This window comes from Mesocricetus auratus, unplaced genomic scaffold (assembly GCF_017639785.1).
Source record: "Mesocricetus auratus isolate SY011 unplaced genomic scaffold, BCM_Maur_2.0 Super-Scaffold_100691, whole genome shotgun sequence".
NCBI classification, from domain to species: domain Eukaryota; kingdom Metazoa; phylum Chordata; class Mammalia; order Rodentia; family Cricetidae; genus Mesocricetus; species Mesocricetus auratus.
In genome coordinates, this window is record NW_024429267.1 from 58346922 (window position 1) to 58374336 (window position 27415).

Below are 27415 nucleotides of genomic sequence, written 5' to 3' on the forward strand. Positions count from 1 at the left end.
GCCAGGGAACCGCCTCAGATGGCCTGGATCTGCGGGGGACAGTTCCGGGGAGGGGGGTTGGGGGTTGGGAGGGTGCCCACTGCGTCTTCTCCCCCTGAGAGCTCCCACTCTCCCGGAAGCACACCCTTACCACTGCAGCTCCTGTAGCCTCTGCTCTGGCTCCTCCCTGGTCCCAGAAGCAGCCATGGGCACTCTTCCCGTTGTTTTGACACAGGGTCTCACGTGGCCAAGGCCGACCTTGGACCCCCTGTGCACCGAGGATGACCTGAACTTCTGATCCCCCTGCCTCCTCTTCCTGAGCGCTGGGACCGGAGTGTTGAGCCACCATTTTCACTTATTACTTGTACCAGATGGGGACAGCCTTCCCTTCCAGGCCAGGAGACACATCTCTGGGATGTTCTCTGACTGGCTTTCTAGGCCAGGCCTCAGCTTCCACACCTAAGCAACAGGACTTGTCTACCTTCAGATCCCCAAATCCAGCAACTCAAATGACTGTTTCTGGAAAGTGGCTTTGGCCGCTCCCAGTGGCCGGGACTCAGGACCAACAAAGGAGAGGTGCTGGGAACGCACACTCCTAATGGCTTAGGGGGCTGGTCCAAGGAGGCTGCACCAAAACCCTTCCTGGGGATTTTGTCAGCTGTTCCAAAGCAGCCACTGACTAAGGATGTCCCCAGGTTGGGACAAGGTGGCGTGTCCGGTCGCTGCGCCTCCTGGTGGCCACTCCCCGGGTCTACAGAAGCCCAGGACTCTGAGGTGACTGCCAGGCACGGGCAGACAGCAAGGCAGCGGCTCCGGAGCCTGCAAGCTGCCGGGCCCCTAGAGCTGTCTCATCCCTGCTGCTTCCGTTAGGGACCTGTGCCACAAAGCCTGAGTCCTCAGACCTGCCCGGGCCACGCGTCACGTCTCTCACCTGTCAGGTGGCTCACAGACCACCTCAGGCCAACAAAACAGACCCTGACCCAGAATTCCCCGCACACATCCACACACGTGCACTGGTAAACGCTTTAGATTTATTCTCCACACACTTCTGAATCTACCTCGCGCCATTTTAGTATACACGGTATATGAACAGCTGTACGACCGGAGTACGTCGTCTCGAGTTTCGGCACGAGAATGTGAAAGTGAAAATGTGCCCACCCTGTGCTCAAAATAGAGCTTTGTTATTGATTGAAAAGTAGATTATAATCTGGGCAGCAACCCTGGGGATGAGTGTGTGGAATGAATGGTTTTGCCTTAATTAGCCTTGATTTTTTTTATTTTTTTATTTTTTTTTTGTTCGTAGAAAAACCCACTAAGCCCAATCAAATCCTAGGGGCTGAGTCATACAAAGAATTCATTAGGTAACATTTCTAAAGCAATCTAAGGATCATATCAACACAAGGGTTAAAGATCACACATAAAGCAGCAAACATGGGTCAAAGGGAAAGAATGGGTTTAATTTAAGGCAACTGTGGGCCACGGGCCTGCCCATCACTTCCTATGGGCAGGCATTTCCCTAGCCCACTATAACCAGATGCGAATAGCAAGCCCCCTTCCACAGTTGTCCTCCTGATGTCTCTCCCCAGCCACACAAGAGGGACAACGCTGCTTCTGGGTGGAGGGAGTGAGGGGCCGGGGTTCTCCTTGTTGACGCTGGAAACACACAGTGAAGTCTGATCCAACGTACAGACCAGATTCCTGGGATCCTAGAGCGGGTGCTGACGACTGTCCGCGCACAAAAATCCAAGAGGCGGGTCCAGGGGCAGAAGGCAGCCACTTCCTTTCCGGAATAAACGCCACCTTGTAAATGTTTGGACACAGGTGAGGTCTTCTGCCTGCTGCACACACCCAGTGATCTGGCCGCCCTCTCTTCCTCTTCACCAGAGCCTCTGTGGCCACCTGCAATTCTCACAGGAGCATGCTGCGATGGCAGAGTGGTGCCCCTGCCCTCCTGCAGGTGAAGACGCTGGGGATGGCAGGCAGGGACTTCCACAGAGACTGACTGGGAGAGCAAAGCTGACCTCTAGGCCGCTCGGTTGGCTGACCCGTGTGGCCCTTCCCCCACTTCACCTCTCAAGGGCCACGCCTTGTCCTCTTCCTCCACCACTCCCGGCCCTCACAGCACACAGGTAGAAAGGCCCCACACCCGAGAGGGACATTCAGGCATGAGCTCAGCAAAGGACTGCTGGGCACAGCTGACAGCAGTGTGCACGCCTGACCGCGCCCGGCCTCTTTTGTTAGTCATTCATTGTCAGACGTGTGGAGGAGACGGAAGGGTGGCTGTGCTGGTGTTACAGTGAGCAGGCAGCTCCTTCAAGGGGCAGCACGGTACGGGTGTGAACGGAGGCTTGGGCCTCACGCCGTGTCCTATGCTCCAAGCGGTCATTTTCTCGGGCCTGTTGGCTAAGGCAGCCCCCAAGAGGGGATGACTGCCAAAGTGCTGCTTCTCCTGAGCTCTGAGCCAAGGTGAGACAGGGTGAGACACTTCGGGAGCCAGCGTCTCTGCAGGGGTCTGGAGGCAGGACGGTAGGAGGCGGAACAAGGGGGAGAGAGGGAATATGCCGCAGCCAGGAAGGGAAGGGGGTCAAGGGAAATGCCCACAGTGCGTGTCAGCAGGGCTCACAGACAGCGAGAACCACAGCCAGGGGGTCAGCGAGGCATCCAGGACAGAGGGGAAACTCGAGCCCAGGAAAAGGAAAGTCAGGCACAGTCCCCCATCAAGACAAGGCCCACAAGACAAACTGTCTGCTTCCTGCCCTGGGTGCTGGGCCACTCCCACCCGGGTGTCGGCAGAAGCCCGCAGTCTGTGGGCATCCGAGCAGGAGCCCCTGAAACAGTTTCACCACTGCTTCGTTCGGGCCAGCTGGGCAGCAGCAACTGACCACTCGCCTAAAGACCAGAACGGCAACCGGTGCCCGGCAGAGAGGAGCACGCCTGTCTTGGAACCACTCTCCTGGCATCAAAGATTCCACGGGGGCGAACTACATCTAGGCCAGAACCAAGTAACCCCAGGGCCCGGGGTTTCCCGGGGACTTTGTGACTGTCAGCCGCCTCTTCCTCCAGGGAGGTGAGGCTTCTAGGCTGGATTCCAGTTAAAGGTTTCTCTGTCTCCTGTTTCCCTCAAGGGTGCCTCTTCCTTCCATTTACGACGGCCTGGAACCCTGTCTAGATGATAATTCATGAGCTGTGTCAACCAAGTGTGGACAACACCCTCACTAGCATCTATGGGGCATGAAGCGTCTCAGGGACCGCTTCATTACCGCTTGTGAACTGAAAACCACAGGCTGAGACCCTCGAGTGTGAGGGTCTCCAGACACAGGCTCAGACCCTCAGTGTGAGGGTCTCCAGACACAGGCCAACACAGGCTGAGACCCTCAGTGTGAGGGTCTCCAGACACAGGCTCAGACCCTCAGTGTGAGGGTCTCCAGACACAGGCCAACACAGGCTGAGACCCTCAGTGTGAGGGTCTCCAGACACAGGCTCAGACTCTCAGTGTGAGGGTACCAGACACAGGCCAACACAGGCTCAGACCCTCCAGTGTGAGAGTCTCCAGACACAGGCCAACACAACGCCACACAGGCCTAAAAGGAAGACAATACACTTTTTAGGCTGATTTTTTTTAACTTACTTAAAAAATTTTTTTTGAGTGTGTGCTTTGAACTAAAAGAATTCCCTCCTCTCTCTGGCTCCCTCTTTGGCCGCTTCAAAATCCTCTCTCAGGAAGAGTGAGCATTTGCCTGCACGGTATACATACAGTTACACAGGCGTGAGATCAACACACACACAAGGTGGACGTTCACACCCAAGGATGTTGCCAGTATTGACATCATACCCAGACAGTGTTTGATCAAAGATAGAAAAATCTCCTCTGGGGAAACAAGGCCACGATAGCAATACTTCCCCAGCCCAGTTCTGAGTCACAGAGGCTCTCCTAAACAAACAAAAGAACTCTCTAGCCCTACACCCTCACCTTCCCCACTGCTCGGGAACTTTGGGGAGTCACTGATGGGTCAGCCCACACAGCCGTGGGTGCGCTGTCCCAAAAACAAGCCGGAGGGGTGAACCCCAACATGGCTTCTTGAGTGCCACCAGACAGTCACCCTGGAGATGCGGGGGCTCTTATTCAGAAGCACACCTTTGCTGTGCGGCACCGGTCAGTTGCACGGGGCTGACACCTACTTACTGCCTGTCCCCAGAACAACCAGGCCCTCGGTCTGATCGAGATGCTATAAGGGGGCCTCTCTAGGAGGGACGCAGGGCCACGTCATCTCCAGCAGTGCTACCGTGACAGGCGCTCAGCTGCCACACACACACAGCTCCCCGGTTCATCAGGGACCTCTGAACCCCAGCAACTTCCCACTCCTCTCTGCCCCCCTGGAAAGGACCCTGAAGCTCTCACATCTGCTCATGGCCCGTGTGCTTATGACCCAGTGATATTGGTTATTTAATTTAGAGATTTTCAGGTAGACCCTGCAAATAGATGCAAACCACATCTGTAGCCACGGTCCAACCACCATAAAGGATCTCTGTAAATAAAATAAGCTCGGATCTCCTTAGCATTTCCTCAGCCTGCGTTTACCTTCATTCTAAATGAGCTTCGATTTGTACCCAAAATATATTTTAAATATCCCAAAGGTATACCGAACCCAAGTTATCAAAAATGTAAACAAGATTTACCTAGCTTATATTTATGAACCATATTTCCAAGCTTTTAATTTACCCTGAACTGACACTCCAAGGAAAACCTACCAAAGTTACACTGAAACTGCAAATGATTTCAACTGTCAAGAGTTTCCTTGCAGACTCCTGCCAAGGGCCAAAACTACCATTCTGGGACCGAGTGGTCTGCAGTATCATTTGATTTAGGAGGCCAGAGCGTTGCCGCTCCGACCGTCAGGGATGCTCTGAGCAAGCTCCAGCTTCCGCTGCCCCGCCCTGTGCCTCTTCTGCACAAATGCTCCATCCACACAGACCTAGGCTGCAACCGGCAGCCCCGGGCCCTCCGCCGCACCTGCCGGGATCTGTGACCTCAGGAGCTTCAAGGACGGAGATCTGAGGTGAAGCTGAGAAGCAGGAGTGGAGACAGACTGGCCTTCCAGGGGCGTAAAAAAAAAAAAAAAGATCGAAGGCTCCATGCGCTGCATGATGCTGTCCTCACACTCCGTAGTCGGACTGCCTCTCCTGCAGTTGTCTGGTCAGGATCTGGTACGAGGACAGGGAGGCCACGCCTATGTGAAAGAGGATTTGCCAGGTGTTCCTCAGCCCATGCAGGTACACGTTGCCCAGGCAGATGAAGGCCAGCATCAGCACCACCTTCAGAGTCCTGGCCGGACTATAGAACAGGTACAGATAACACTGAAAAGAGACCGCGATACGTCCAGTCAGAGAGCGGCAGACAGCCTCAAGTCACACGCGGCCACAAACAGCAGCGTGGATGCACCTGTTAACTGACACCTGTACGCATGCGCCTACTACTGGCACCTGTACGCATGCGCCTATTAACTGAGCTCGCTACCGCGAAACTGGGGACGGCGGCTGCTAATCACGGGATGAGCAGGAGGAGATTCTAAAGGACGAAACAGGTGTCACCGGAGGAAGGGTGTTAGAGACACACAGGCAGATGTCCAGACTGGAGATGCAGAGGAGAGAGACATGCAGTATGTAGGGGGCAGATCAGGCAGGAAGGCCCTCCCAATCCTACTGTGACTTCTGCAGTCACAGCCACGCTAGGTGTCACTGCTCCCTCAGGCATCTGCTTGCAGTCCCCAAAAGCAGCCAGTCAGGGACTGCACCCACCTGGACGATACAGGCCACGGACGGAATGAAGAAGGCCAGGATGTTCCCAACTTCTTCCTGGGCAACCTGAAACAGCAAAAAAGGTTTGACTGAGGCCGGGCGTTGGTGGCGCACGCCTTTAATCCCAGCACTCGGAAGGCAGAGGCAGGAGGACCTCTCTGAGTTCGAGACCAGCCTGGTCTACCGAACGAGTTCCAGGACAGGGTCCAAAACAATACAGAGAAACCCTGTCTCAAAAAACCAAAAAAAAAAAAAAAAAAAAAAAAAAAGTTTGGCTGAAAGGAACCTCGGCGGCGCGGAGTCTGTGATCCCCACTTCACTGGTGTGGACGCCAGTACAAAGACGCCTGGCCAGATCCGGGGTTGGCGTGTGACGGTTTTTCCCAACGGTCAGACAGACCATGCGTACTCCTGCCCCGGGCCTCCATGCTGCATTCTCAACATGCAGTGTGTTAACATCCCTTCACCACTCAGGACCCTTTCTCATCTGTTAATGCCAAGCTTCTCCCAGAACCTTCTGCCCCCGGCGACCGCCACCTCCTCAGTGCTGTCCCTGCGCGGTGCCATCAGAACCTCAGGGCAGGGTCTGTCTGAGCCACTTTGCGGGCCAGGCACCAGTTTTACCACAAACAGCTGGCAGGTGCCTGATCCACACCAGGCACTGCTCAAGGATGGGATGTGATACCAGCCCAGGGGTTTTCAGGCTCTAATAAGGGCCTGGCGCCACTCCTCAAAGGGGTCAGTCCACGTCAGCACCCACAAGGCACCTCCTGGGTTCAGCACCCACAAACGACCACCCTTTAATCTCCAGTCAACACCTAGCACTGCGGTGGGCACTATGGCTTTATCTTTCCTATTGACAACTCACATGATACATTATGATCATGGTTTCCTCTCCCTCACCCCCTCCCAGATCCCCCTTAACTCCCCACCCAACCAACTCCATGCTTTTTTCTCTCTTTAAAAAAAAGCAATATAATACTAACAATAAAATAAAAAAGAAAATGAAAAAGTATAGCAAACACACATAACCCCAAATCCATAAAAACACAAAATCAGAAACCATAATCAAAAGGCTTAAAAAAAAAGTCCATACAAAGCAATGTGAGACAAAAATCTATAAAAGCACTATGGCTCTATCCTTAAAAATAACAACTACCTGCTTATGCTAATAACAGTTCTATTCCTTTCACCAGTTTTGAAATACTTCCAAAAATATTTTTAAAGAAATATTTGCAGAGAGCATCGAGACAGAAAGTTGCTTCGCCATCTGTGGCCAACAAAAGGAACATTCGCCTTGTGCCAGGGATGTGGGTCTCTGGCGAGAGAAGACTCTCCTGTGGGGCCACACACCACGTAGTGGGAACATCTTTTCCTAGAGCCTGGCAGTGTGAGCATCCTGCTGATGACAGAACCTTGGTTCCTAAGGGCTCAGCGGCGACCCAGAGTCCTGGCAGCCAGCTGACTGCTTCTTAGCAACATCCCAGAACTGCCAAGGACAGCCGCAAACGGATCTTTCCAGATGTGTTCAACTTACTACAAAGAGCAATCTTTTGTTCTGGGTTCTTTTATCTTATACTCTACCTTGAGCTGGCCCAGAACTCTTCTGTAGCTGACATGTGGTATGAAATTCTGATCTCCATGCCTCCCCTTCTCCGGTGCTCGGATTATGGTGGGTGCATCACCATATCCAGCTTATGGATTACAATTCCTAAAGTGTTCTATTTGAATTTTTGACATTCATAAAACCTAGCTGTGCCAGGTGGCAGTGGTGTACACCTTTGACCCCAGCACTTGGGAGGTGGAGGCAGGCGGATCTCTGTGAGTTCAAGGTCAGCAGGGTCTGCAGAAAGAGTTCCAGGACAGCCAGAGCTGTTACACAGAGAAACCCTCTCTTGAAAAACCAAAAAAGCAAAAACAACAAGAAACTAACCAACAAAACCCTAACCGCTTATCGACCTGACAAAAACTGTGTCCCATCCTCAGCCTCGGTCACTTGTCTCTCCATTTGGACTGTAAAGACGGGTTGGGGATTCAGCTCCAGGGTAAAAGGCGCATGCTGAGGCATCCATCGAGTCCTGGGTCCAATCCCCAAGACCACCAGAAAGACAGACAAACATGTAAAGTGGGTCACCTGTAAGGAGTGCTCTGCCAGGTGAACTCCACGGACGAGGTTCAGCGCGGCGCACATGATGTTGAGGACGAGGGAGAGGACACCCAGCGCTGTCACTGGCTCCATTCGGAGATTCAGAGCTTCACGATAAAAGGAAAGGTGTCTTGTGAGAATTGTGTCGCCGTGATGGAAGGGAACAGGACACCAACTAGACCCGTGCTAACAGACTCACGACGCTAAACACAGAGCCGCAAGCGCACATCTAAAAAGCAACAGGAGCTAGCAGGGCCCGCCGGAAACGGATGCCGGAAGGGGTCTCAGAAACAGAGGTGAACTTCTTCCAGGAAGAAGGCCCTTTTCATGTCAAACACAAATCTGTTAGCACTCAGTTGCCCTTTTATTTTACCCAGGGGTGGGTGACTTGCCCCCCAGAGGGGTGTCCAGGGATACCTGCAATTGCCACCAGGAGAGGCGAGTGGCAGTGGCACTGCTAAGCATCCTGCAGGACATGAGATGGCCTAGTGCAGGGTCACCCGGTACTGCATGCCAACAGGTCAGGCTGAGATGCTGGGGGCAGGGACCATCCGGACGCCGGGGGCATTGCCGCCACCACCTCAGTCTCCAGTTTGTAAACTGCCCTGCTCTTTCCAGTGAGGACAATGTGCAGTGTCACATGGGTACCCAGAGAAATTCACAGCAGGTGAGTTCTTAAATTCTAAAATGCCCAGGAAGAGGAGGTATTCGGTCTAGCACAGTCTGACTGTCGGGCTACAACTGTAGCCAGGATGATAATGGGAACACAGATTTGCTCTCCCCCAGAGGTCACCATTAAGACAGATTCTGGCTCACAGATGCTGTCCAGCCCGTTCTCCTGTCTGCTCCTTCCTAAAGTATCCTTTCTGGTCCTAACGTTTCCCCGCACATAACACACACACACACACACCCTGTGAGCCACAGCCCAGCTAATGCTAATGTTAGTGTGTGTTAGTTACCGCAGAGCAATTCCAGTTTCTGTTAGAAAAGAACATGCTACCTGTGAGGACTCTAGCCTTGGGACAATTAGGCAGTGGAATGTCCTAGACATGTGGGTAACTTGGCGCTTTGGGAATTTGCTCCTCTTCTCTAAGTGTTTAAAAACAAAACAAAACAAACATTAAAAGGGGTTCCCGTGTCCTCGCCTGACAAGAGAGGAGCCTCCTTCTTCAAATCCTCCCAACATAGTAAACCAGAGCGGCTTGCTGACTCGCAGCTGAGCCAACCTGGTTTAAACACAGCAAGCCGAAACCAAACATATTTAATACGCCACTTAAATTTCAAGCCGGGAGTTTAGTGCAGAAGTTTTAAAAATTAGATTGTTAGAGTGTAGGCGGCTCTTCCAGGAGATGCGCCATGGCACGTGTGCAGAGGTCAGAAGGCGAGTAAAGGGAGTCTCCTACCATGTGGTCTTCAGAGATCAAACCCAGGTCCTCAGGCGTGGGGGCAAGCCCTTACGCACAGAGCCATCCCACTGGCCCCCACTTTTCTTACTGCCCTTGTCCAACAAGAGGGCTGGGGCTTCCCAGAGCAGGCTCCCAGTAATGTTACGGTAAGCCAACGAGGGGCTCCTGACACAGTAATTCCCCTACCTGTGAACTTCACCTTGAGGAACGACCTTCCAAGTCAGGCTGGAAACCCCAGCATGCCATCAGATTGCTTCCTTGAAGCAAGCCACTGTCCCAACAGTAAGGCTTCTGTTTTGTTTTTATGACAACCTCGTGGAAATAGGCTCCATCTATATCCTTCCCAACATATTTGATATGCCACCACCAAGCCAGCCCATCTTTCCAGTGGGGGAAAGTTTCTACTCGACACGCATCCCTTCATCTTCACCGGAGAAGAACAGGCACTTACCGGGCTCAGGGTGCACTGGGGCGTGGCCGTTCAGCACGCCATTCGCCACATCCGTGCCCTCCAGGGACAGCACTGCTGGAGGCTGGAACTCCAGCTCCCCCTGAATCTTTTCCAGGCCACTCTTCATCTGGGAGGAGCTCATGTGGTTAAAACGCCACTTTGTGTTCTGAATGACACTGTCTGCAGAAAGAGAGGCCCAAGTTGAGCGTCGTCGGAATGGGTGCTCCAAGACAGCATGTGGGGACTGAGGCGCCTGTTGCTAAGCAACTAGTGAGTCAGCCAGATTCCGAACTGAGTCAGCTATGGGAGGTCAGGTGACTACTATGCATTGATCCTAGTCTGATCCGATTTTTCAAAGCAGAATAATTAAGTGTGGCTGCAGAAAGACTGCCAACCTCAGGGACTCAGAGTGGGCAGGAGGCACTGGACTGAACTTGGAAATGGGGATGGCTATCCCTGATGGTCTACATCAAAAGTGTTTTGAAAACAAAAATCACAAAAGAATCGGGCTCTGCTGTACAAGCTGGGATGCCACCCTTGGAGGCGTGGGTTGCGTTTGCCAAGCCAGCACAAGCTGGAGTCATCCAGGAAGAGGAACCCTTCCAGATGAGAAATCGCCTCCAAGAGACTGACCTATGGCGTGGGAGGGCAGAGCCCACAGTGGGTGGTGCCACCCCTGGGGAGGTGGGCCTGGGCTGTACAAGAAAGACAACAGAACAAGGCATGGGGACAAGCCCTAAGCAGCGTCCCTTCTGTATTTCAGTTGACTCCGGGGTCCCTCCTTGAATTCCTGCCCCGACCCCCTTCGTGATACACGCACGCACGCACGCACACTGTAAGACAAATGACATTTTTCTTCTCAAGGTGCTTTTGAAAACACACTAGGAAACAAGTTCTGGTTTCAATTCTTTTAGTTATATTACTATTAACCCATTTCGATAAATCATGACTTTTTTTTTTAAGCCAAGGGTTCATATAGCCCATGCTGGCCTCAGACTTGCTATGTAGCCAAGGATGGCCTTGAACCCCTGACGGGCCCAACTGCTAGGATTACAGGTGTGCACCACCCTGCCTGGCCTAACAGGCTTTTGAGGTAGAACCTCACGTGCGTTTTGGAGGCCCAGCCGCACACAATTCTCAAGCCACCGTCTGCTGACTCACAACAATCACACACTAGGGAGTCGCGGTGGTGCCTGGGACCCAGCTCACTGCTTTGGAAGGGAGGCGCATCCAGAGATGAGGAGGGAAGAGAGAATACAGCCCCACTCCTCCAAACTAACTAATGCGAAGGGAGCACACCAGGGACAGGGACACCCAGAGGCGTGCTCCCATCCGCTCCCAACCTTTGTAGAGTATTTGTGTGAAGATTTATTGCTGTGACTGGCCAGTAGCCAGGCAGGAGAGGATAGGCGGGACTTCCAGCAGAGAGAGGAAGTCAGGGGGACGAATCTAGGCGTGCAGGAGATGCCAATGGGACGGGGAACAAGTCGGACACACGGGACAGAGGAAAGGTAGCCGAGTCACGTGATAGAATGCGGATGAACAGAAACAGGTTAATTAAGTTATAAGAGCCAGTTAGAAAGAAAGCCTGATCTAAGGCCATGCTTGCATAATTAATAGTAAGTCTCTGTGTCATTATTTGTGAGTTGGCAGCCACAAAAGAAAAATCCGACTACACCCAACGGCCAGGCAAGCGGCCGCTGAGGGAAGGTAAGAACTCTGGCAGTCACAGCCAGATGGCCTACGTGCTGACCTCACACCTGACTGCCCGCACCAAACACCTCCAGTTCATCCCAGAGACTGAATATCCGACACCCTCCTCTCTCTGACTGCTAGGGCGGTGGTTCTCAACCTCCCTCAGGCTGCGACCTTTAATACAGTTCCTCGTGTTGTGGCCACCCCGCAGCCATAAAATCATTTCATGGCTACTTCATGACTGTAATTTTGCTACTGTTATGAATCATGATGTAACTGTCTGTGTCTTCTGAAGGGCCCTGCGAAAGGCCCTTCAGCCTCCCCAAAAGGGTCGTGACCCTCAGGTTGAGAGCATAAAATGAGCCATCCTTGGCCACATGTAAGCACCTTCACTGCGACTCCCAGGCTGCGCTCTGTAGACTTGGGAATCGCTTAGGCCCTTTCTGGTTGAGCCTGCACCAAAACTGTCTTCTGCCAGAGCAGGCCTTGCCAGCCTGCCGAAGGAAGGGTCAAAACTCCCCATTTCCAAACTGCCACGGCCAGATGCTTTGACAGAGTGCAGAAAAGAAAATGTCGCAGGAGTGTGAAATCACCACAGAAGCTGGGGACGTTCCCCCCGCCTTCCGGACTTACTTGCCACTACCCAAGGACACCCCCTTGGGCAGTTCTGCCCCAGAGCTGGTGTCAGCATGACTTTCTCCAAGGGTGAGGCAGGAAGTGAGGTTGCTGGGCACATCCTGTCTTGGGCAAAGCGTCCACAGACGGGTATCTGTGGGTGTCTGTCACCCATAGGTGAGAGCCCCGATCCGTCTGGCCTAGCTCGGCACTGCACGGGCTACGGCTTTCTGACCCTAGCTTCAGAGGCCTGTGGATAGCTTCCTCCCCGCTCCCCGCGGGCTCTGAAGACACAGAGAGCCACCGTGGTCGGCTTCGAGGCCACTCTGGCTGCTGTGTAATCAAGGGCACGTGGCTGAGCCTCCCACGGTTTTCCTTGACGGCGACGGCCAAACCTAACCTTCTGTTCCTACGCACGTAACTTCATGTGTGAGGAGGGAGAGCACCAAGACGGCTACACACCGAACTCAAGAAAAGCGTAGGGCCGGGAGGCTAGGCCAATGCGCGCGGTGTCGTAGGAGGCCATGAAGTCCCACCACAGAGTCTCCAGGAAGCAGAAGGCCATGGCTGCTGGGCAATGGCGTGAGCAGATGGCCATGCAGGCCACGTCCCCCGATGACGAAAAACTGAAAGAGAAGGCGTTGTCTGAGCCGCCAGGGGACAGGGCAGGTCCCCCACCTCATCTCTGTTGATGTTGCTTCTGCTTCTCTTTGCTTTGCTTTAAAGACAAGACCTCTCTACGTAGCCGAGGCTGGCCTTTAACTGGTGAGCCTCCTGCCTCAGCCTCCTGCGTGCTGGGGTTACAGGCCCAGACTTGGTGCGCACATGCACATGCAGGCAAAGCATTCATACGCATAAAAAATTTTTTTCTTTTTGGTTTTTCAAGACAGGGTTTCTCTGTGGCTTTGGAGGCTGTCCTGGAACTCGCTTGATAGTCCAGGCTGGTCTCAAACTCACAGAGATCCGCCTGCCTCTGCCTCCCGAGTGCTGGGATTAAAGGTGTGCGCCACCAACGCCCGGCACATACGCATAAAATGTAATAGATAAATCTAAATTTTAAAAAAAGAGTCTAAGAGAAGACAAAGGCTGACACGACGGCTCAGCGCATCATGGTTCTTGCTGCCCAGACTGATGGCCGGGTTGCATCCCAGAATCCACACTAATAAGCTGGGTACGGAGGCGGGGCAGCTGTGATGCAAGCACTCCCAGGGCAAGAAGGGAGCTGGAGGCAGGACTGCTAAGAAGCCTGCAGGCCAGCTAGCCTGGGACAACGAGGGAGGCTTGACCTTAACACAGAGGGAGGGTGGGTCTCCGTGTACACGCACTATGGCATCTGAATTCATGTTTACACATATTTGTGCACACGTGCATACACACCACATGATAATAAGTCCGTTTTAAAAGAGAAATGACTGTCGGGCAGTGCTGGTGCACAGTCAGGCAGATCTCTGAGTTCAGGGCCAACCTGGTCTACAGAGTGAGTTCCAGGACAGCCAGGGCTACACAGAGAAAGGAAGAAAGAAATGACTAAGCTTCCTCCGTAACGACAAGGGTGACTATTTAATTCGAAACATAAAGAAGCTAGTGAGTTGGGGGTGACTCACAAGGAGAGCCCTGACCTGATGTGCACAGGTGTTGGGGTCCACCCCTGGCGCCATAAAAACAAGCAAAAGGAGAAAAGACAAGAGCAGAACATTTCATAGTCCAGTTTTTTACAAGTTACCAAGGTTGCACAGATCTGATTATGATGCTGTAGACATTTTCAGGAAAAGGGGAGTCCTGTGCAGAGCTCATGTAGACAGTGTGAGGAGGAGGCATCAGCAACTCAAGGGGTCCTCTCCACAAGGTGGCAGCTCAGGTCTCCAACTGGCTGCTTTCAAATCCTGTCTCTACCTGAAGCTTCCTTAAGTCGCTTGACCTCAATTCCTCCCCTGTAAAGCATGTGACCCTGCCTGACCTGCCCAACCTGCCTGACCCTCAGAGCCTCATAAGCCACTGGAAGCATAGGAGAGTGGTGAGGGTACAAAGCATCCACAGCCTCCAACATCAGCATCACTGGGTACAAAGCATCCACAGCCTCCAGCATCAGCATCACTGGGTACAAAGCATCCACAGCCTCCAACATCAGCATCACTGGGTACAAAGCATCCACAGCCTCTAGCACAGCATCACTGGGTACAAAGCATCCACAGCCTCTAGCACAGCATCACTGGGTACAAAGCATCCACAGCCTCCAACATCAGCATCACTGGGTACAAAGTATCCACAGCCTCTAACACAGCATCACTGGTACCCACCACGGGCTTTCCCTGTTCTATTAACTCCATAATCTATTTCTCTGGTTCCCTCCCTTATGAGACTTCAAGTTATTTGAAAAGAGCCCCCCCTCACTGTGCTGCGCTGTGATCCCAACAGCAGGGGAGCGGAGGCGGGAGGAGGGTCAGGAGGTCAAGGCCATCCTCAGCTACAGCCTAGGGACATGGCTTGGGGAACTCTTGTGTCTGGGTTTCTCTACTCTCATCCTTTTCCCTCCCCGGCATTGTAATGCAGCTCCTCGTCTTCTTCTTTCTGCTGTATCTAAGTGAAAAATAAAATGACTAAAGGGGTGCCCGCTGGGGAGAGCCAGGTCTCCCCACATACGAGGGTATTCTACCAACAGCAGACAGATCGGCATGCCGAATGGGGGTTCTGGGGGTGGACATCCACTCCTTCCTGACTCTGTTGAGACCATACACCACCTGACTGCTGAGATCATACCTTTAACCTTTAACCTTTTAACCTGCGCTGCTCCAGCAGTGCTACCCCAGCATATGGGTGAAATGACCCCAACTTTGCTGACATCCTGGAGAAGTGAGTACGCTCACTTACTAGATATTGAAGTCGCGGCTTTCTGCAGAACCTCGGCCTGGGTACTGAGCCAGCCTCCGGGCTAAGGCCTTGAGCTGCCTCCGGCATTCCAGAAACTCCTGGGCGTGGTAAAAGTCAGTGGAGGCTGAGAGGGGCAGTCCATCCCTCACCCGTACTACGCTGGCAAAAAGGATCATGGGCATGGTCCGCAAGCGTAGTCATGAGGACACCTGAGGAAAGCAAGGTCGCCTTGTCAGTGAGGGGCAGGGGATGATGCCAGAGACCCCTCTACTGGAACTGCGAATCATTTTCCCCTGCGCCACTCCCAATTCTCTCTGCTTCCCTTCCTCCCCTCCTCCTCCTCTCCATCCAAGCCTCCCCTTCCCAGAGCTAAGCCCACTGGGATGGAGCCCAAAGTGATGGAGGAGGCAGGACCAGGCTGGGGGACAGCAGGAAGCAGGCTGCAGAGTTCAAGGCCCTAAGGGGACAGGGGAGTTGCCTGGCAAGGGGCACTTCCAGGTCACCCAGGGAAGGAGGCACCAAGCAGCTCAAGTGTCCCGCAAGGAAATGAAGGGAGCCGGAGAGTCTGGGCACCGCTGCCGTGGAGGTGATGGGAGAAGCAGGAGGCAGCTGGGGAGCTGAGGGCACAGCCTCCAGAATGTCTGCCGTGTGCTACAAAGCCACCCTTCGAGACCATGAGTCCCTACAGACGGCTGAAGGGAACCAGTCAGCGGATCGCAGCACGGTAAGACAGAAAGTGTTTGGCAGTGCTACGGGGAACACATCAAGAAACAAGAGGAAACAGCTCTGGCCCTCGTTTGTGCAGCCTTTGGCAAATCATGAAAGGGAGCCTCTGGGATTTGGGAGGGAACCTGTGTTGGCACAGTCACGCCGTCTGCCTGTGACTCTACTGGACACCTGTACAGGACACAGCCTGCACATCTGTGTATGACTCAGCCCTGCAAACAGCTTCAGCTGGTCTCTTCACGCTACACGACCCTCTCTACATCCTGTCTGTTGGGCCCTCTGCTGAGTGGGCATCAGTGGGTTTGCCAGCGGTACTGCCCACGGGGGACAGCCTTACTGCAACACCATAACACACTCCTGGATTCTATTCACCCATGCCCCCCCCTCTCTCTCTGTCTCTTTCTCTCTGTCTCTCTCTGTGTCTCTGTGTCTCTCCCTCTGTGTCTCTCTCTGTCTGTCTTTCCCCCTCTCTCTGTCTGTCTCTCTCTGTCTGTCTCTCTCTGTCTGTCTCTCTCTGTCTGTCTCTCTCTGTCTCTCTCTCTCTCTCTCTCTCTCTCTCTCTCTCTCTCTCTCTCTCTCTCTCTCTCTCTCTCACACACACACACACACACACACACAGAGGAGATCTCCACCCCATTATATTCCCCAAACCTCCCAGGCTTGCCAGACGGAACTGACTTCTGTCCTCTGTCAAATATATCCGCTTTTCTCATCTCCCTAGTTTAGCACACCCCTAGAGACGGCTGTTAAGAAAGTCTTGCCTCAAATTTCTGCAGCCCCATAGAGCCAGGTCAACCACCAGGGGGCACTGTATGCTTTATAGCCTCACATGACCAATGCTGAGACCAACCCCAGAGAGGAGGGGCACCGAGCATGCTCAATACTACCTGCTACACTTCCTGTGTTTGCAATACTGGTTTTTAAAAACATTTTAACAAAGTCCTAACTGAGACAGAGGAAGCACAAAATATCAGTTTGAGAACAAAACAAGCCTGGGGTTCAAAATACTAACTCCAAACAACGTCCTCATGTGGTCTGTATAGCCTTATCTGACATGAAGAAAACAGACCGTGAGTCAACATGACAGAAGAGTTAAGACAAGCCCCAAGCACCCCATCTACCAGCCTGGCGGTGGTGGAGCAAGCCTTCAGCCCCAGCACTCAGGAGGCAGAGGCAGGTGGATCTCTGTGAGTTTGAGGCCACCCTGGTCTACAGAGTGAGTTCTAGGGCAGCCAGGGCTACACGGAGAATTCCAGCCTTGAAAAAGGAGAAAAACAACACTACCGCATGTTAGTTGCCCTGCTAAGGCTGCAAAGGAGGAAACAGGTGCCGTTTCCAGGTGACAGTAACCCTGAGAACCAGTCTGGCCACTCTCCGAAGGACCAGGAAGACCTCAACGTCACCCTAAGACTTTTACTGACCAAACCTGCTTTCCCTCAATAAGGTGAATAGAAGTTCTGACTTAAGCTCTGTCCAGTTACATGAGAGCTGCCAAGAACAGAAGCCTTTAAATCCTCCAAAGTATCTACAATGCTTGAACAAAGGTGGCATTGTGAATGTGTCACCTCTGTCTGTGTGACTGAAATGGCAGCTGCTTGGGGGGAGGGGGAGGGGGGCCGAGGAACTTGACACCCATCCGAGGAAGAATTTTAAAAATGGAGACAGTACTTTTAACACTGTTTCCCTTTGGTAGCGCCCCTTGGGGTGGGAAGATGTAGCTCAGAGGTAGGACTTACAGCCCCTGGGGCCAACATCCAGCTCGGCTAGCAAACAACTACGTGCTTCGGAAGACGGGGAAAGAGTCTGTAATAAGGGGAGGGCTGACCTGTGTGGGCATTCATGTCTGGGAACTTGGTGAGGCAATCCATACTTGGATTAAAGGGCAAGCCTGGAGGCCTGTTACCCCTGCACTCGGGTGGCTGAAGGAGGAGGACCCCTGAATTCAGCTCGGGCTGCAACGTGAGACTCTGCCTCCAAAACTCAGAATAGAAAACGGGAGGTGATGCGGGCTGCTCTGTCCCTGTGAGTGCAAAGCAGGGCTTCTCCAAGTCCTACTAAGCGCAAATAAAGCCCCGGACCTCAGCTGCGGGACAACCATAAAGAGGTTCTAAATGCAGGCACATGCAAGCAAATGGCAGGATCATGGGACCGTGTGTCACACATCTGAGACCTAGTGTTGGAGGCACCAGCAACTCGGAGCAGCCAATGAGGAGAGGGCACAGGCAACACAATCCCATCACTACAACAAAACCTGCTTCCTTTACTCAGAATCAGGATAGGTGCAGCGTCGAAAGCCAGGAAAGCCTTGCATTCGAAACTCGTCTGGAGGATGGAGACTCATGGTTGGAGCACTGGCTGCTCTTACAGAGGACCCAGGTTCAATTCCCAGCACCCACATGGTTGCTCATAACCATCTATAACTCCAGTTCCGGGTGATAAAAGCCCACTTCTGGTTTCTTCAGGTACTGCCCTCATGTTCACATCACACACACACACACACACACACACACACACACACACACACACACACAATTTTATCTGGGTGGTGGTATATGGGCTCCAGGACAGCCAGGACTACACAGAACAACCCTGTCTCAAAAACCCAATCGATCAATCGATCAATCAATCAATCAATCAATATAAATATTTTTAAAGCTTTCTGAGCAGATGGGTGGGGAACTGCGTTATCTATTTCTGTTCACTGAAACAGAAATTAAGTTGGCAGCGTCTCTGCATACTTCTGAACCTGATTTTGAACATTCTCACACAAGAATCCTCTCGGAGAGAGAACAAGGAAGGTTTCCAGGGATGGCATTCTGTGTAAGCAGAAACATGGGTGATGATCAAAAGGTCCGTGCTCATATGTTTTATATAACACATTTTTCTGGAAATAGGGTTTCTTTGTGTGGCCCTGGCTGTCCTGGAAATCGCTCTGTAGACCAGGCTGGCCTTGAACTCACAGAGAGCCGCCTGCCTCTGCCTCCTGAGTGCTGGGATTAAAGGTGTGCGCACATCTTAACCTACTTCCCTCACCCCTAAATCCTCTTCACGGTGTCGGCAGCTCTGGAATATCAGATTATCCCTGCTCTACCCACTGTTGCTGGAGTTTTCTTTCCAGCCTGGTCCCACAGCAGCTTCAGCCCCAAATAAACACACAGACGATATGTTAATTATTAAACTGTTCGTCGATGGCTAGTGCTTCTTACTGGCTAACTCTGTCTTAACTACTAACCCATTTCTATTTATCTATGTACTGTCACGAGGCTTCAGTTTACCAGTAATCTGGCATGTTACGCCTTCGGCAGGATGGCCTTTTCCCATGATCTCCCTCTGCCTACCTTTCCCAGAATTCCCCTAGTCCCGCCTGCCTTCCTGCCTCTATGGGCCAGTGTTTTATTCATCAATCAATAAGAGAAACATAAATACAGAAGGACGTCCCCCATCAACCCACAGACTCTGTGCCTGAACCAGGAGTCACTCTTCAATGTCACTGTCCTCTCTAGTCTACTCTTTAGCTCCCCTCCTCCCCCCAGTCCACCTAGCGTGCAGGCATGGGGGAGGGGCAAAATACAAACTTCACCTAGGAAAATGAGCCACAGTTACCACACAGATACTTAGGTGTGAGTACCCGCCACAGGCACGGCCCTCCTGAGGAAAGCACGCTAAAGGGGCAGCGAACCCTGATGGATTCACTCTCAGCCGCAGACTCCGAGTCCTGATTACCTAGCATGGGATCCTCTAGGCTCCAAGTTGCTTGGGGATGGGGTAGAGAGGGACACAGAAGTCAAGTATGTCATCCTTAAGGGAGCCGAAAACAGAAGGAAGCTGAACTGGACGGCACGTAGGCGACATCACACCCTTCCCTCCACACTGAGCCCAAAGGCTGAGAAGCGATCCAAATCTCCCTGTGTACTCGTGGGTACTGAACCTGCACATTCATCCAACCTCAGGTGGAAAATTTTTTAAAAAGATAGAAAGAAAGAAAAAACACCCTGTGTCTGTACTGAACATGTACAGGCTTGTCATTTCCTAAACAATGCCATGTAGCAACCACATACCACGGCACGCTATACTGATGCTGTCATCAGCACAGGCATTTTCTGAAGCATACCGGAGAATATGCACAAACAGTAAGCCACTGTATACAATGGGTTGAGCCTGACCTCTCAAGGATGCGGGGGGGGGGGGGGATAATGCTAATAAGTGCTCGGAGCTTCCTTTGATCCACTGCCCAGCGAGGAAACTGCTTTTCCTGAGGATTAGGAGGTAGGACTAGGCTTCCACCCCAGACTTCTGCATTCTTTCCACGGCGTGCAGACCTCCAAACCAAACCTCCGGGATCACAGCTACTGTTTCTCTGAAGACTTCCTTCTCCAGAGCAGTACTGCAAACAGCCAATCAGAAGCCGGGTGTGGGGCTCAAACCTGTAATCCCAAGGCACCTGGGGTTACAGTGAGACTCTGTTCAAAGAAAAGAATCTCCGGGCTTGGTTGGTAAAGAAGGAGGCCCAAGGTTACACCTGTTGCAGCTGCCCCTTAAGAAGCACGGCACGGCGGTTCACGAGCTTAATACTAGCACTTGGGGAGTGCTGACAGCAAGGTCAGGAGCTGCAGGTCACCCCCAGCTAAGTGGCACGTTCAAGGCCAGCTTAGGCTGTGACACCTGTCTAAAAAAGAAAAAAAGCTGCCGGGTGGTGGTGGCGCACGCCTTTAATCCCAGCACTTGGGAGGCGGGGGCAGGCGGATCTCTGTGAGTTCGAGGCCAGCCTGGTCTACAGAGCGAGTTCCAGGACAGCCTCCAAAACAATACAGAGAAACCCTGTCTTGAAAAACAAAAACAAAAACAAACAAACAAACAAAAACAGAAAAAAAAGAAAAAAGCCAGTGGTGAGCTCAGCAGTACACACCTTTGAGTTCCAGCACTTGGAAGGAAGAGGCAGGCGAATCTCAAGACCAGCCAGGGCTACAAAGACAGACCTTGTCTCTGAAACAAAACAAGACCACCTGTCCTTACTGCAGTCTGCTCTAAAGTCAGACGCCTTGCGTGGTCACACGCACTGTGGGCATAGCTGATCTGAAGTCCTTTTTTTGTTTTGAAGACAGGGTTTCACTGTGTAGCCCTGGCTGTCTCGGAACTCGATTTGTAGACCAGGCTGGCCTCGAACATACTGAGATCACCTCCCCCTCTGCCTCTCAAGTGCTAGAATTAAAGGTATGCGCCCGCCATCTCTGGCTTGATCTGAAAATTCGTTATGGGACCTCAGGATGCCCTCTCTGTTGTCTGTAAAACATTAAGTAGTATCTATGTTAAGTGATGCAAGTGTCTTCCTGAGGGAGCTGCTGCAACTGAACCCCGCTTATGGGTGTCAAACCACTTAGAACGGTCCCCATTTTCATTCCCTTAAAGTGCTCTTTACCTGGAGAAACTTTCTGTAGAGTCTGACAGACCTTTGCCCTACCCATTGGTTCTGTTCTGTGTATCGCTTTCGCTTTTCTGATCTTATCACCAACTACAGAGTCGGGCACTTAAGTCACACAGCTGCGATCCCAGAACCTGGGAGCTCGAGGCCAAACTCGGGTGACATGGGACCCTCTCTCACAAAACCACAAGCTGTACCAACTCCTTTCATCAGTGGCAACTCTCTTCCTTCCGTGGCTTTGGCTTTGTGCAAGCCTGACGCCCGCCCTGCTCTGTAGGTTCTTTGTCCTGGGGTACCCAAGTCCAGGAAAGTTGGACTTAGGCAGGAGTGACCAGGCCTGGAAGAAACCGAGTCCCGGAAGACCAGCGGGCTAAGGAAAGTTTGCTATCAAAAGAAGAGCCAGGACCAGAGCTCAGGGTACGGAAAAGGAACCGCCGCCCCGCCCCTCCCGAGACACGCCCCGGCCCCGCCCTGGGCAGCAGGCGCAGCGGGCAGGGCATCCCATCAGGTACGCGCCGTGCAGGGGGCCCGGCCTCGGCGGAGTCCCACGCCCCGAGCTGCAGACTGGTGGCCTGAACCCCGTCCCCGCCTCTCCACGCCCTCTTGGCCCGCCAGCCTCACCTCGCCCCGCGGCCGACCTCCACCTCGGCCACCGCAGCCCACCCGTCGGCCGGGTGCAGGTCACCGGCGGCCGGGGCTGCGGGAGGTAGGATGTGGTGCGCGTGCGCACACCTTGAACTCCCATTCGCTGCTGCTAAGCGACGCTCACACCCAAACAGACCAATCGCGGCGCGCCCCCGCAGTTCAGCTGCTCAGACTCGGGAATTGCGTGAATCTTAAAGGGCTGGCACCCACTTGCTCCCGAGGCCTCCCTGGTCTCACATGCTCGGCTGGAGGCCCACGCGTGAGTCTCACCTGGAGCGGTGTGAAGCGACTCCGATGTCTCCTCGATGCCTGGCCCTGAGCGGGCAGGACTCTTCTCCAGAGGCGTCCAGGTCCCGGGTGACTGGAGTGACACTCCCTGGGCGTGGGTTCTTGCAGGCTACGCAGCTGGGCAAGAGGCCCCAGAGAGAGGATCCGAAGAGCACGGCCTCCTGCCAGCTTGGAGGAGGTGCCAAAGTCCGATCCCCGGGCGACACACCCTCGCTGTGAGGCTGGAGGCGGGTAGGGTAGCAAAGTTAGGCGGCTGTTGTTTTGGCGCGTGCTGAGAGCACCACAGTGTGTGCCAGCCAGTGTGAACGCAAGGACCTCCTGACTCCGGAGACCCTGTCAAGAGGAGAGGGTAGGTTCGAGCACCAGGCAGGAAAGCAAGGACTACACACGGGTCGTGCAGCAGAGAAGCATGGGTTCTAGGGTGAATTTACGGGAGCATTTGGCTTCACTTGGGGCTCAGGGAAGGCTTCCCCAAGTAGCAGCCGGCTGGGCGAAGGAGGGCTGGTGTGTTTCGTCTGTGCATGGCACTCCGTGTGGCTGTGGCTGAGGATGTAGCTCTGCTGATAGAATGCTTGAACTACAAAACCCCGGAGCAGCCCTGCCTTCTCCTGTCCCTGGCATCACAACTCCAAGCTCTCCTCCTGCCCTTTGGGTCTTAGAACTTTTGCATCAGTAACTCTCCACTTCCCGGTTCTCAGACCCATTAGCTTCATTTTTACTTCTTGAGGCAGAGCCTTAGGTATCCCAAGCTCACCTTGAACTCACGATGTATCCGACTGTCACTCCGAACTTGATCCCCCTGCGTTCCCTTACTGCGTGCTGGGATTACCCATGTGTGCCTCCAGGACCAGTCTGTGAAGCCCCCTGGAGCTCAAACCCAGGATTTCCTGCCCGCTAAGACAAGAGAGAGCTCTATCCACCGAGCCACAACCCCAGTCCCAGCTGTCCTGATTCTGAGACCAAGTGCAAGTCAGCGAATGCCAGGAGTGACTCCCCTGGTCCTCAGCCTCCATCACCAAATGAGCACATTATTCTCCTAATAAATCCTCATATAGAAGAAACAGCCTTAATAGCTCTGTCTTTACGGGGAAACCTGATACCACTGCAAACAGCAGCTGGATAGACAAGCTTGGGTTCCTCGGAGAGATCTGAGTTGGGTGAAGACTCCTATAAGGCATTTTTCTTGTGGGTGGAAATGGAAACTGGGTTTCTGTAACCACAGACAAATTACAAAAAGAGCACAGGAAGACTTGCAATAGTCTACCATCGCCTCTGGGCATTCCTGGTATTCAAGTTCTGTCCGTAGTCCCCTCCCACGGTGAATCAGGCCTGGTCTGTAACAAGCTTCAGCAAGCCTAGGCCATAACATTCACAGAGAAAAATCTGGTAGATAAAGGAGACTGTCACCTTGTCCACTGTTTGCTCTGTCAAGACAGAGATGCTAGACATATCAATTCTGATTTAGTGTGGCGATGTTTTGTGTTTATGATCTCACAAATAAAGCTTGCCTAAAGATCACGGTGCATAGCTAGCCACACTAGTCAGCCATAGAGGCCAGGCAGTGGTGGCACACACTTTTAATCCCAGGACTCAGGAAACAGAGGCAGACGGCTCCCTGTTAGTTCAAGGCCACCCCGGGTTACACGGAATGTATCCAGTCTAAAAGAGAAACAGAGCCAGGTGGCGGCTGCTCAGGCCTTTAATCCCAGCGCTCGGGAGGTGGAGACAGGAAGGGATATTACTGGGCAGAGAGAGGAGTATAAGGCAAGACAGGCAGGCAGTCTGTGGAGCAGCCGGTCTGACAGCTGACTAGGTTTTTATTATTAATACCAAATAGAATTAATGCTACAATTTAGCCAGTGTAGTGGCTCACGCCTATATTATCTGTATTCAGGAGGCTGGCGCAGGGAGCATTGCCATGAATTTGAACCTAGCCTGGGTGAAATAATGAATTCTAGACCTGCTTGACTACAGTTTGAGACCCTGTTTTTAAAAAGCAGTAGAGCTAGAGAGTTGACTCAGTCGTTATTACTCTTGCAGAGGACCTGGGCTTGATCCCCAGCTACCCACTGTATCAGGTTTTCTTTTAGGCCACCAACCAGTTCCCAAATCATGGCACAGAGACTTCTTAGTTATGAATGCTTGCTCAGCCTTATCTTATGCTTGTCCCACTAACTTATAACATATTCTAACTTGTTTCTCTTCATCTACATTTTGCCTTGGGGCTTTTTACCTTTCTTTCATTCTGTGTGTCCTACTCTGTGTCTGTCTGTCTGGAGGCTGCCTGGCTGGCTGTCCCCAGACATCTCCCTCTCTTTCTCCATTGTTCTCTCTCCTCTCCCTCCTCCTACTTATTCTCTCTGCCCACCAGCCCTGTCTAACCCTCTCCTGCCTAGCTATTGGCCATTCAGCTTTTTATTGGACCAATCAGGTGCCTTGGCAGGCAAGGTGAAACAGTAACACATCGTTCCATAAATAAATGCAGCATAAACAGCTGTAAAATATCTTTACATAGTTAACCAAATGCAGCATAAACAAATGTAGCACATATTTGCCTAGTTAAAGTAACATTCTGCAACATAAGCAAATGCAATGCATCTTTACATAGTTAAAGTAATATTCCACAATATTTCCCCCTTTTTATCTAAATAAAAAGAAAGGTTTGAACTTTAACATAGTAAGACTATTTACAATAGGACTAATTATCTAGTAAGAATTACATTTACAATATCCAGTCCATTTTTATTTAACAAATTCAAAGAAAACACTTTATTATTTATTCTATCTTGATGAGTCCAAAGCTCTGTACCTAATTTACCTTCTATCATAACTAAGGAAAACTGTAACTATAACTATCTCGTCTTCAACTCCATCAAAGACCCCCTAAGGTATCTAGGCTGCTTTAATTCAGCCATTCCTTTTATAATATTTGAGTAAACAGGAAATACATAGCAGATAACTTCCAAAATTAAAGAAATGTCAGAGACATCTGGCTGCCTGGATTGTCACTCAAGGTTCCTCTGAAATATTGGGGTATCCATCTTTGGTCTACAGGACTAGAACATTTGGCAGACTTTTCTATGAAGCAGAATTTTGTCTTGGCAAAGTTCAGCAGTCACTTTCCTTTGTGTCCTGCATATCCACTTTGGATAGTATACTGTCAACCGTCAAAGCATGGACAGTTTCTTGCCCAAATGGCTAGCTTTGCTGCAATGAAAGCAAACTCCATATGGAGGTTCTTCTATTTCCATCATCCTTTTACGTAGAAGATTGGTGCTACAATGAGCAGCTGTGTGTCACTGTCAAGAAAAGCCTTAGGTTATTAAATGTCTTAAATGCCACGTTCCGTAGGTCTCTGAAGCATTTGAAGCATATCTATCTAAAACATGTCTGTTTAACCTTGAAAACATACCTAATATGACTACAAGTTAATAATTATAGATGACTAACTACTAGCCTACATTTTGTAATTATACTATATATATACATATATATATATATATATATATATATATATATTTGGTTTTTCGAGACAGGGTTTCTCTGTCTTGTTTTGGACCATGTCCTAGAACTTGCTCAGTAGACCAGGCTGGTCTCGAACTCACAGAGATCGCCTGCCTCTGCCTCCCGAGTGCTGGGATTAAAGGCGTGCAAGACCACCACCCGGCTTATACATTACATTTTTAAATGAGCTGCATAAGCACAAGAGTAGGAACATACATACAGTATAACAAAATAACTTAAAATTTGTATTGATATACCAAAATCCACACCAATGTAAAATATTTGAGATTAATCATTGTCTTTTTATCCTATATTCCTGTATTCCCCCTAAATGATGACATACATCCATAACCCACTGAATGACCAAAAAACACCCACCCTACCTCTTGGACATGTGGGCATTGCATTCCCTAGACTGCTTCCTGTTGTCTGAGGGTGATGGCATCTTTAGGAGATCTGAGAAAATGGAGATAATGGCCAAGTCCCAGGAAAACTAGTTGTAACATCTGTTGTTCAGTCTCAGAACTGTTCCCATGCAGAAGGAACACTATACATATCACCTGTCTTGTAGTTTTTCTTTATTTCTTTGTGTCTGTAGCCAGGATTTTCAAGAGATCTCCCCCAGTCAAACCTGATCTTCATTAACCTTGAAGGAATCCACAGCCTTTTGTTTCCCATGGAAACAAAAGCAAAACCTCTTCTCCAACACAATATGCTTTCTGAATTCCATTTTAAAGTTGAGACATCCCTAAGGTATCTAGGCTGCTTTAATTCAGCCATTCCTTTTATAACCCAATGCCTCTCAGCAGCTGTCATTAGCTCATCAGTATTCAAAAACATCTAAGTCAACACCACACTGGATCCAGACTCCCTGTGTATTTCCCATCTTTATGTGGCCATTTTCCTTTACATTACTCTCTCTTTAAAGACCTTATTATTTTTGAACTATTTTTTTCTATTACTGTCTATACTCATTTTTTTTTCTTTCTTAAGTCAATGCTCATTTTTTAGACACAGTGTAACCTGTTTAGAGGTTTGCTCCATTTGGGCATGTTTTTACTGTGTGTCTCTAGCCTTCTCTGACCGAATGAGCCAAACCGTAAACTGCTAAGTGACTTTGCATTAGATGGTAGCCCTGAGCCACTCTGGTCTGTGAAAGCCCAGTTTTAGGCTCCAAGAGCCTGGATAAGAGCTGCTTTCAACTGAGAGTTGCATCTAATTGGAGCTGCATTCAAACCCACCCCCCCCACACCCCCACCGAGCTCCAACCCCCCTCCACTCCCCACCAATCAGGTGCCTCGGCATGCAAAGCAACACATCTTTACATAATTAAACAAATGCAGCACAAACAAATGTAACACACCTTTACACAGTTAAAGTCATACTCCACAGCATATAACCATCTGTAACTGCAGTTCCAAAGGATTCAACACATCCACTGACACCAGACAGGCATGTGGTGCACATAACACATCTGCATAAGATAAATAAGGTTTTTTGTTGTTTTTTCGAGACGGGGTTTCTCTGTGTTGTTTTGGAGGCTGTCCTGGAACTCGCTCTGTAGACCAGGCTGGCTTCGAACTCACAGAGATCCCCCTGCCTCTGCCTCCCAAGTGCTGGGATTAAAGGCGTGTGCCACCAAAGCCGGGCAAGATAAGTAAGTTTTAAAAAACAAAAGTAGAGCTAGGCATGGTGGTAGATGTCTTTAATCCCAGCACTTGGGAGACAGAGGCAGGCAGATCTCTGAGTTCAAGGCCATCTTAGTCTACAGCCAGAGAAACCCTGCCTCAAAAGAGTAGAAAAGTCCAAGCTAGAGTGTGTCTCAGTAAGCATTGTCTTACAGCTGCCTGCTCCCAGGCTGATGGGGAAGTGGGCCTC

The 27415-nt window shown here is 51.3% G+C and overlaps 1 protein-coding gene and 2 long non-coding RNA genes across 4 annotated transcripts; 1 reads left to right on the forward strand and 2 right to left on the reverse strand.

Annotated features, from left to right (window-relative positions):
- Window positions 1-990: 990 nt before the first annotated feature.
- Sec22c (SEC22 homolog C, vesicle trafficking protein) lies at window positions 991-22143 on the reverse strand. Of its 2 annotated transcripts, none has more exons than XM_013122242.3 (7): window positions 22016-22143; window positions 14956-15164; window positions 12550-12713; window positions 9778-9957; window positions 7909-8027; window positions 5776-5841; window positions 991-5334 (listed from the first exon to the last, which is right to left on the reverse strand). In XM_013122242.3, the coding sequence occupies exons 2-7, from the start codon at window positions 15135-15137 to the stop codon at window positions 5134-5136; spliced, it is 912 nt and encodes a 303-aa protein (XP_012977696.1). In that variant the 5' UTR covers window positions 15138-15164; window positions 22016-22143; the 3' UTR covers window positions 991-5133. The 2 variants fall into 2 exon arrangements, with proteins under 2 accessions (XP_012977696.1, XP_005082372.1); XM_005082315.4 differs by lacking the exon at window positions 22016-22143 and adding an exon at window positions 21722-21813.
- A 123-nt stretch (window positions 22144-22266) lies between these two features.
- LOC121137461 lies at window positions 22267-23094 on the forward strand. Its single transcript, XR_005874695.1, has 2 exons — window positions 22267-22382; window positions 22765-23094. It is a non-coding gene; the product is annotated as an uncharacterized LOC121137461 (long non-coding RNA).
- Window positions 23095-24524: 1430 nt separating this feature from the next.
- LOC121137462 lies at window positions 24525-27014 on the reverse strand. Its single transcript, XR_005874696.1, has 2 exons — window positions 26901-27014; window positions 24525-25332 (listed from the first exon to the last, which is right to left on the reverse strand). It is a non-coding gene; the product is annotated as an uncharacterized LOC121137462 (long non-coding RNA).
- Between the last annotated feature and the right edge of the window lie 401 nt (window positions 27015-27415).